The sequence below is a fragment of the Sander lucioperca genome, chromosome 12, assembly GCF_008315115.2.
Source record: "Sander lucioperca isolate FBNREF2018 chromosome 12, SLUC_FBN_1.2, whole genome shotgun sequence".
NCBI lineage: Eukaryota > Metazoa > Chordata > Actinopteri > Perciformes > Percidae > Sander > Sander lucioperca.
In genome coordinates this window covers 39,194,682-39,204,797 of record NC_050184.1, presented here as the reverse complement: position 1 = coordinate 39,204,797, position 10,116 = coordinate 39,194,682, and the positions used below count along the sequence as shown (strand labels likewise).

At 41.1% G+C, this 10,116-nt stretch overlaps 1 protein-coding gene and 1 long non-coding RNA gene across 2 annotated transcripts in view; one reads left to right on the top strand and one right to left on the bottom strand.

Annotated features, from left to right (window-relative positions):
• Positions 1-1,832: 1,832 nt before the first annotated feature.
• LOC118496501 (C-type mannose receptor 2-like) overlaps positions 1,833-10,116 on the bottom strand; it is an 11,352-nt gene continuing 3,068 nt past the window's right edge. Inside the window, exons 2-4 of the mRNA XM_036008391.1 lie at positions 4,057-4,247; positions 2,706-2,931; positions 1,833-2,188 (exon numbers count right to left, since the gene is read on the bottom strand). Coding sequence (XP_035864284.1) covers positions 1,833-2,188; positions 2,706-2,931; positions 4,057-4,247 — 773 coding nt within the window. The remainder of the gene's footprint in view (positions 2,189-2,705; positions 2,932-4,056; positions 4,248-10,116) is intronic.
• On the top strand, positions 6,259-7,639 carry LOC118496504. Its single transcript, XR_004899073.1, has 2 exons — positions 6,259-6,437; positions 7,283-7,639. It is a non-coding gene; the product is annotated as an uncharacterized LOC118496504 (long non-coding RNA).

Sequence of the window (10,116 nt, the reverse complement as noted above, 5' to 3'; positions counted from 1 at the left end):
AAGGATCAATCTGAGATGAAGAGTTCAGTTCAGCAAAGTTTACTGAGTCCAGCATAAGAGTTACAACACAGCTGTGGGATCACAAACAGAGACTAAGTTTCCCTAGCAACAGACATCAAGTCAGAGCCCGGTCCACCAAGATGTCCTCCGAATTATGAGCTCCGATCTGTTCTCTCCCTCAAGCTTTTATCCTATCCTCAAGGGGGGGTGTCTTCTTCTTTTTAGGCAGAAACTGGTATCTTTCCGCCAAGGTCGGGGCCTTCGTGTGGTACAACTTCCTCTTCCGTTCTTGCAACCTTCAAACAATGCCCCTCTTTGCCATACCAGCCTAAACTATTTTTATGACTTAAGCTGAACTTTCTGTGCATCAGAGGTCACCCGGAGTACTTTTAACCACTTCCTCAATGACTAACAGCTCTTTTGCAACGAGCACATACACACATTTTGTTAATAAAATATTTCTACAACGCCCGCACGCTGCAAGAGTTGAACTGTGTTGAACTTTTCTCTACGCGAGCGACACACAAATTAATGAACAAGGGATTGTTCTGTTTGTGAGTTTACTGAAATAAAAAAGTGATTTCTAAACAGTTATCAGAACAGAGACAGCAGAGGTTCTGCTTGTCAGAGTATCGGCACAAGACGTCCCTAATCATGACTATGCTAATGTAGCTAACTTTAGCTATCAACAATAACTGTCTGTGGTTAGGAAACACTAGGATTACCACTATGTGTTATAAATCTGCCTGTGATTAGAGAGATAGGAAACCACAGTCAGCTGATCTCATCCAGTTATACGGCAGGGATACAGTATCGCCATGGTTACCACTCATTGATCGCCTGGCGTTGTCCTTCACATGACGCGACTACGCAGGCCAAGGGTCGCTCCCCGTGTGAAAAACCCTTTACTCTCACACAAAGAAATACATTTTATCATTAAAATAGATTTTAAACAGTAAAACATGTCGGTTATATTTCCCCAAAGCTGATAAATCAGATAAATACTAAAGTCTTGATTTATTCTAACAAAAGTCTGAAGCCCAAATATATTAAATTTATCACCAAATATGACTAAATAAAGCATAAAATCTTCATGTTTGAGAAGCTGGAAGCTGTGAGTATATTTAGTATTTCTGCTTGCAAAGAGACAGACTTTTCTCTGATGAAAACAGATGCAGCAACTCAACATTACAGCTCATCCCTCTTCCTCCTCCTCTTGTTTGTCTACTTGTCTTCCTTGTGGAAGACTTTTCCATCGGCCTGCTTCCTCCAGCTCAGTTTGATGTTGTCGTCCAGCCCCTGGTCCCTCAGCTTCTGTTTCAGCTGAGACACAAAACTTATCTTATCTCATTTGTTTTTTCATGAAGGTAAAACAGTATAAAACATGATGTACCTGCTTCAACATGGCCTCCATCACAGCAGGGTCGTTCAGATCCAGATTCTCCTTGTTCTCAAACTTCACTTTCACCACTTTCTTTGACACCGCTTTGTAAAAAAATCACACACACACACAGACACACACACACACACACACACACACACACACACACACACACACACACACACACACACACACACACACACACACACACAAACACACACACACACACACACACACACACACATATAGTTTCAGAGTCACTTTTGATAAGAGGACACATCTGTTGTTTTGCACAGTTTATAGAAATAAAGGAAGATTTTCACTCATTCTGTTAAAAACATCTTGAGAAAACTGTATCATCAACTTCAATCCTGCATCTAATCGTGAGTTGAGTATATCGTTACATCTCTATTGTCCTGAATCTAAATGTAAAAGCTTTTTGAATCCCGGGTTAGCACTCACCTGGACCGTAGCAAATGAACGCTCTCTCTACGTCACAGGGCCAGCCCTCCCAGGCTCCTGATTGGCTGAAGTCTGCAGCCACACAAGTCTCGTTCCCGTTCTTGTTATCAGGTTGCCCGTTCTTCCAGAAGCTGAATGAGGAGTGACTTCCATCCGACCACTTCCAGGAGTCTCTGAAGAGGCCGATCCAGACCCAGTTTACTCCAGCAGGTATCATTGCCTGTACCTTCTGGTTCTCTGTCATGTTTCTCACACTGGCCACGTCTGTGTGGCGATCTCTACAGTAGCTCTGGGCTTCAGTCCATGTCATTTTAGTGTCGATGAAGACAAAAGTCACATCTGATCCTGAAAATGGAGCAAAGAGAAGTGTAGAGGCAGCATAACATACAACCTCCCATCCATCCACATCTGTGATTCATGTCTTTATAATATCTACAATAAATCCACTGAGATATAAAGAACCACATCAATAATCTAACTAATGAAATGTCCTTAAATCTACGAAAACAATCTAAAAAACAAAGATTATATTGTTGTTTTTCTGCAACAATTTCATCAGGTTAATTTAACACACCTGTTGCACTGAGCACGTGAACATGCACGAGTCCAATCTCTATAATATAATATAATATTTCTTCCTCTGGTGGTGATGCTGATGATCCACTGAGCTGTTTTACTGCTCTCATTCCTGCCGTCTTATTATCTGCTGCTCAGTCCGCTGTAAAGCTCTTTGAATGGTACTAATCTGTGTGAAAGCTGCTTTTTGTCGGAGTGACTGACTGATACTACAGAGGCCTGAATAATGAAAACAAAGAGGCAAAGAGAAGCAGAGAAGGGAAACTTCACTAGTTAATATTCTCACCTCTGACATCTGCGCAGACTGGATAACAGCTGATGTCACAACTGTTGTCGTACCAGAGTCCATCATAACCCATCGCTGTGTAGACTTTATAACTGTATCCAGCGTCTGGTCGTCCATGCGCCCATCGTCTGAACTCCGTCTCCCCGGGTTTGTAGAAACTTGTGTCTGACAGTGACCACCTCCAGGGGTTGAGGACATGGTCATCGTACAGTCCTATCCAGGCTCTCTGATTGTGATATAAAGAATTAGACTCAGCTCTAGCTTTGTGTTGAAGACCATATGTTTACCTAATCGGGCACAGCGCCCTGAGATTTGTGATACGACTGGCTAGCCCTGTACTTAGTAGGACACAGCCGTGGACAGCTGCAAAAGGGAAAATTGGCAAATTGCCAATGCTCAAAATGCTTCCCCAACAACTGAGTGTGCAGGTGGAGAACAGATTTGTTCCTCTGCTGCAGGAACCTGGACCTTCTGATCTGATGACCTGGATTACATCTCATCATCACACAGCATGGTAAGGTCTGAGAGCAATTCAAAAAGTAAAAAGCTACAGGGAAAGCTAACGACTGGGCCTCAAACTCTGATTGTGGGTGACTCTGCTGTAAAAGATGTGAAAAGCAGTAAAAACACCAAAATACTCTGTTTTCACAAAGACATGGTGTCTGACTTGGCCCAAAGAATCCCGGATATCGTGGCAGCACACCCAACTGTGAAAAACATTATACTGCATATAGGGTCACATGATGTAAAGCAAGAGTCTGAAGTGCTGAATCGTGACTTTATGGATCTGCTGAACTCAGTCAGCTCCCTTAACACAAAGGTGTTAATCAGTAATCCGTTTTAGCTCAGTGGACGCTTGTACACGTAGCTGCAGCAACTCCGTGTTGCCTGCACTGATTCGGGTCGGGTTTTTTCTATCCAAAGTACTCGCGTAGCTATAGCGATCAAGATTAACATAACAATTGGCTGGAATTCTCCGTTAAGGGGCGAAACGCTAGTGAACCTGAGACATCTGCTGCTGATGCGGAGGGGTCCTCAACAATGTGGATGCTCCGCCCACCTGCTCACCGGGAAATACCATCACAAAAACACCACATCCAAGTAGCCTCTGCAATTGCTGCTTGTAGCAAAGCATCTTTGATGTTGATCTCACCTTTAATGTTTATTTGAAGTTAATTTGAGGCTTCAGCTGTTTGTGGATATCTTTCAAAGTTACAGTCTTTCTAACAAAGAATCTCCTCCATTTGTTTCTATTGCACTTTTGTACTGTTTTTAGTTATTAGTTCCTATGGAGGGTTTCAAACCTCCTGTCAGAAAGACTTTGAGATGAAAGAGAGAAAAGTGAACTCACGTAGCTGTTCTTGGAGTAGAACATGTTGTCTAAATTTGCCGTGTTGTTCAGGATCTTCATAACCTCCATGTTGTCTACAGTGGCCAGGTCTCCGTCTTTCTCTCTGCAGTATCTTTGGGCTTCAGTAAAGTTCTTCCTGTCATAAACAAAATAGTACTGACGTCCAGCAGCTGATGAGACAGCACTCAGCCCTGTAGGGACACACACACATATAGAGCAGATTTAATATTTATACACTATATTATTTCACTGTTTAGTCAGTACTTTTAGCTACTATTACTACTGTTTAGTCAGTACTTTTAGCTACTATTACAACTGTTTAGTAAGTACTTTTAGCTACTATTACTACTGTTTAGTCAGTACTTTTAGCTACTATTACAACTGTTTAGTCAGTACTTTTAGCTACTATTACAACTGTTTAGTCAGTACTTTTAGCTACTATTACAACTGTTTAGTCAGTACTTTTAGCTACTATTACTACTGTTTAGTCAGTACTTTTAGCTACTATTACAACTGTTTAGTCAGTACTTTTAGCTACTATTACTACTGTTTAGTCAGTACTTTTAGCTACTATTACAACTGTTTAGTCAGTACTTTTAGCTACTATTACTACTGTTTAGTCAGTACTTTTAGCTACTATTACAACTGTTTAGTCAGTACTTTTAGCTACTATTACTACTGTTTAGTCAGTACTTTTAGCTACTATTACTACTGTTTAGAGGTAGACTTCTGAAGAACTGTGCAGAGCAGCTGGCTGGCATCTTCTCTTTCATCTTCACAAAGTCTCCTCAGCTCCACAGAGTTCCCCGTCTCTGGAAAGTCTCTGTTATTGTCTTGGGTACGGGGACAATAACAGAGTATTTCCAGAGACGGGGAACTCTGTGGAGCTGAAGAGACTTTGTGAAGATGAATCAAAATCCCCAAAAGACTTTTGGCCTGTTACCCAGCACAGATCTTGAATGCAACTCGGAGCAGCTTTGACCCGCTCCAGTTTGCCTACAGGACGGGTAGGGGTCTTGATGATGCTGTCAACACCCTACTTAACTTGGTGTTGGGCCACCTTGATGGGGCAAAGAGTTTTGCTCGCTTGCTTTTAATTGTATACAGCCTCACATTTTAGCTGATCCGTCTTACCAACATACACAACATTAACAAGAATCTATCGATGTAAATATGACGCTATGTGCTTACGGACATCTAATGTGGTCATGTCCAAAAATCTAAAGTTTCTGGCTATCGGTCCAAAACGAGATTAAGAAAATTTTTAAGTTTGATATTCCACTAAATCCATATAATTTTGTACTGGGACTGGATACCAATTGTGATCATAAGTACAGGTACATTCTTAGAGTCGCTTTGTATGCTGCACGCCTCACAATACTACATAAATGGTTAGATGAAGATCCTCCTAATATTACAGTGTGGTATGAAAAATGTATGTCCATCTTGCCATTGGAGAGATTATCACATGTATTAAGAAATATGCTGGATGTTTTTGTAAGGGAATGGTCCCCATTAGAATTATACCTGAAAGAAGAATGGCCTAGAGTAATATGTATAGGGGTAGGAATTTGTAAAGTGACTGAAAAAGCACATGAACTATTTAATTTTGCATTGCAACTGCTAGTTTTACTATCTTATTTTTATTTTTATTTTTTTTCTCTATGTGACTGTCTGTTTATGTCTTGTATCACAATAATATAAAATAAATATCACATGATGATGCATCATTCCACAAAATGGTTTGACACGCACACACACACACACACACACACACACACACGCACACACATATATACACGCACACACACACACACACACACACACACACACACACACACACACACACACACACACACACACACACACACACACACACACACTCTATGTCTAGAGTTGCCTGTAAGAAACGCAGAGTCATGTTTAGACCAGAACATGTGTGGTTATCACTCCCATTTCCTTTGGTGTATATAAGCTCAGTGTCCTTGTTCAACTAGTTGAAGAGACTTTTCTACACTGGGCTGCTGTGCCTTTTGTGAACTTGTGCTATTCCTGTAAACTTGCAAGTTTATAATAAAATACAAAAACCTAACTTGGCTTAGTCTTCGACTGTCTTTATTTTGTTTCACTTTCCTATTTTCAAAAACCTACACCTGCTGCACCGAAATACTTCCACCACGAACATGGTGTCAGAAGTGGGATCAGATGGAAAACAGGGAGAGAACTCTGTGAGTGAATGAGGATTTGCGCGATCCGGGATCAAGCGATCATCCGCCTCATACCTCGCCTAAAAAGCATTCAGAGAGAGAGGATCAGAAACCGCGGAGGGCTCTACTGAATCCACACTGATCTTAAAGACGGAAACAATTCCAAGCAGCAGGGTAAGATAAAGATTTAAATGAATTAATTTGAAAGTGATTTGAATTGACTGTATTCCAGAAACAAAGACGTTGGAAACTGGGTAGACTGATAACCTTTTTGGGTTTTTGTATAACGGTTTTGGGTAATTACATTTTAAGGGCATTATTTATTTACGGAGTATCTCTCCAACACAGGTGTGACATTAGATTTTGAAAAAATCTAAAAAATCAGTAAGTGAACTGTTCGGATTTGTGCACGGGTTTGCCAAAATAAACTTGGGTCCTATAGCGACGGCTATTTGTAAAGGTTAAGAAGTACTTCCCCCATTTGAAAAATGGGAATCAAAGGTTCAAAGTCACACATGATGGTGGATGAGATAATAAAGAAATATGGTCCAGAATGTATAGAGTGTTTACCGTATTGGTCGACAAATTTTGGGTTTCCAGACAATGGGTCATTAAGTACGGGCAAATTGAAAATGTTAAAACAGGATTTAGAAGAAGTAGAAATGGAATTAATGGGAAGATCAATGATTAAGACGATTTAAAGCTAATAGAAAAAAAACAAACAAGGAATGTTTTAACTATGGATAAAAGGTGATGGTAGTGATTCAGGGAAAGAATGCAAAAACACACATACACCAATAACCTCCTCATCAGTTCTACAACCTAACCAAAGCCCATATTCTGAGCTTTACAGTTCTCTACAAGCCAGGAAGACGAGCTGGGAAAACAGAGGGATGAAGAGGACACAGACTCGACTCTCGGACATGACCGACAGCATCCGTCACGCCTGCATCGGGTGGAAAGACCAACGAGTATGTGAGAAAACCATGTTCGAAGCGTCTGTCTGCATGTTACAACAGGCTGGTGGGCAACATATGGAGCGCGGACCCGAAAAAGGCCGCGGCCACGAAGGGCGTGGTCGAGCCAGAGGAGGCCGAGGCGGGTACCGTGGACAAAATGATGAGCCTACAACCCAGACCAGTGTTGGTACTGCAAGGACTTTGGACATTGGGTATGCAACTGCTCGAAGTAAAAGCAAAAAAAACACCTCAGACGGAGAAGAGAACACTAGTCCCTCTGATGGACTGAGTCCAAACACTGATGAGGTAGGCTACTGCAACCACACACACACTCGCTTCATGCAATGAAGAAATGCTTTGCACTGATACACTGCTTTCTTTGCTATTAGGGACAATTGATAGGTTAGAAAGTGCTGACAAAGAATCTAAAAAGTTAAACCAACTTACAGTATGTTATCTTCTGAAGATTACAAGAAAATACCTACTATTGAGTGTAAAGTTAACGGGGTTCCACTCACCTTTATTAGTTGAGTCTGGTGCTACACACTCGATTATTAGAGCTAAAGATTTGACACCGAAGCTTAGTGGTCGTTCTATTTGGTCAATTGGGACTACAGGTCAAGCAGTAAAAGAACAATTCTCTGTTCCTTTCTCATGTACATGGGAAACTGAGGACAGCTCAATTCTTAACAAGCTTTTTTTGTTTGGTGTCTGATTTATGTCTACTTAATTTGCTTGGTTGTGATTTAATGTGCACTTTTAACATTGTCTTAACCTCAACACCTGATGGATTGAGAATTTCTCGTAATGATGCATCAGACATAACCACATTTGTTGATAACAGTGTGGCTAAAATGTCCTCACTGAGGCGGCGTCTGTAATCAGCCCTGCCTCTGACTGCATCAAACCTGACAACCTGCATTGCATAGGTCATGTTACTACAGGGCCTGATGAAGAATACTCAAAACGGTTCTTCAGAGACATAAATGACAGTTTGACTATCTCACACCTGATTTGGACTGATACTGACTGTGTTGTAGCTGCATGCTTGGCTGACAACCAATATCGTTTTTTTTTAAGTGCCCAACTCCTTGTGTGTTTTTTCTACATCTCTCAAGGCTTGAGCATCTGCTCTTTTCTTCCTCGAGAGAAAGTTTTTTTATTGGTACAGTGCTGTTCTCCTGTAAAAATTAACAGGATAGCAGCTTTTTAAGTTTAGTGTTAACGATTAGGATTTTTACTTGAGCCTGTCACCTAAAATATCTGTGCACGTTCCTGATGTCACTGTAAAACTTTTTGCTGCAGAAGGCTATGAAGATTTTTTTTTTTTTTCCAATACTCCAGTTTGTTCAACAGGAAGTTTTTTCTGGGTCATGTGATCACAGTTGATGGCAAAATCCATCTCACCCAAACATATAGTAGCTAACTGGAACTTTCCAAAACATATAATTTAGAAAAAGTCTTGCTTTATGCCATGAGTTTATCATGCCTCAAATAGGAGGGATATAGTAGCAATAATAAATAAGGTGTTCACATCATTTTGATTTTAAAACTACTCTATAGATTTTTTTTGTTTTGTTTTGATTGAATTGCACTATTTGCAAAAACACAACCCTTAAGATAAACTGAGGCCTAAAGAGAACAATTTCCAAAACCAGTGTTCCCTTTTCAGCACAATTTGTATGGATTTTATAGAGTTAAACCAGAATGAGGGAAAGAAATGCTGTTTTACAATTATTGATGTTCACTAAAATAAGTAGATTTTTTTTCCAAGTGATAATATTAATAAAAGAACAAATGATGCTTTTTGGAGTTCTGTTTTGTGCCACACAGTGCCTCGTGTGTGTCAGTCGGGTCCATCTCACCCCCCCCACCAGCTGCAGGCCCGGTTACAAACTGCACCAGAACACAACAACAACAACCACCATCACAGCACCTCAGACCACAGCACAGCTATAAAGGTTCGTGGTCTTGGCTACGGTTCTCGGCCCAGAACGAAAGGGATGGTGGACTAGTGCTAGCATCTGGTTGTGACTTCAGCATCTGGAGATGCACTGTGCAAACCAAAGAGCCAGCAGCAAACCACATGCCCTACCCAAAGCCTTGATGAACATTGTGTGATGAACTGATGACGCCTATCTGGAGGTACGGGACAACAGCCAGCAGACGGACTGAGAGAAGGAGGGGGGGAGCGAGAGACTGTCCTGATCTGACACATCTGACGCATTGAGAAGTTAAGTAGCACACAGACTCACATTCTGAAAATACACACACTATTAGGAGAAGATAATTAGAAGTACTTATCTTTACTTTTAAGATAAGTATTCAGTTGGTGTGTAAGGAAATGTTTAAAGTACATTTCACTGTTTGAATTTGAATTGGATTGATGAAAAGTTGATAAAAATAGCTTTAGGTAAAGGTATGAATGGCAGTAGCTCAGTTTGGGTGGCAGTAGCTCAGCCCGTAGGGACTTGGGTTGGGAACCGTAAGGTCGCTGGTTCAAGTCCCAGTACGGACCAAAGTACAGAGTGTGGATTGGTAGCTGGAGAGATGCCAGTTCACCTCCTGGGCACTGCCAGGTGCTCTTGAGCAAGGCACTGTACCTCCCAACCGCTCAGGGCGCTGGTCCAGCACTGGCAACCCACTCACTCTGACATCTCTCCATTTGTGCATGAATAGGTCCTGAGCATGTGTGTGTATTTCAGGCCTGTGTGTAGTGATTTCTAACAAACAGAGTGTAAATTGTAATTTCCCCACTGGGGATCAATAAACAGTATAAATTAATTAAATTAAATTAAAGCCTGACATAAACATCAGTAAACTATTTTTGGGTAAATACAGGCATAAATGATCCATTCAAAGACTTCCTAGAAACCTGCTTTGAAAAGGGGAAT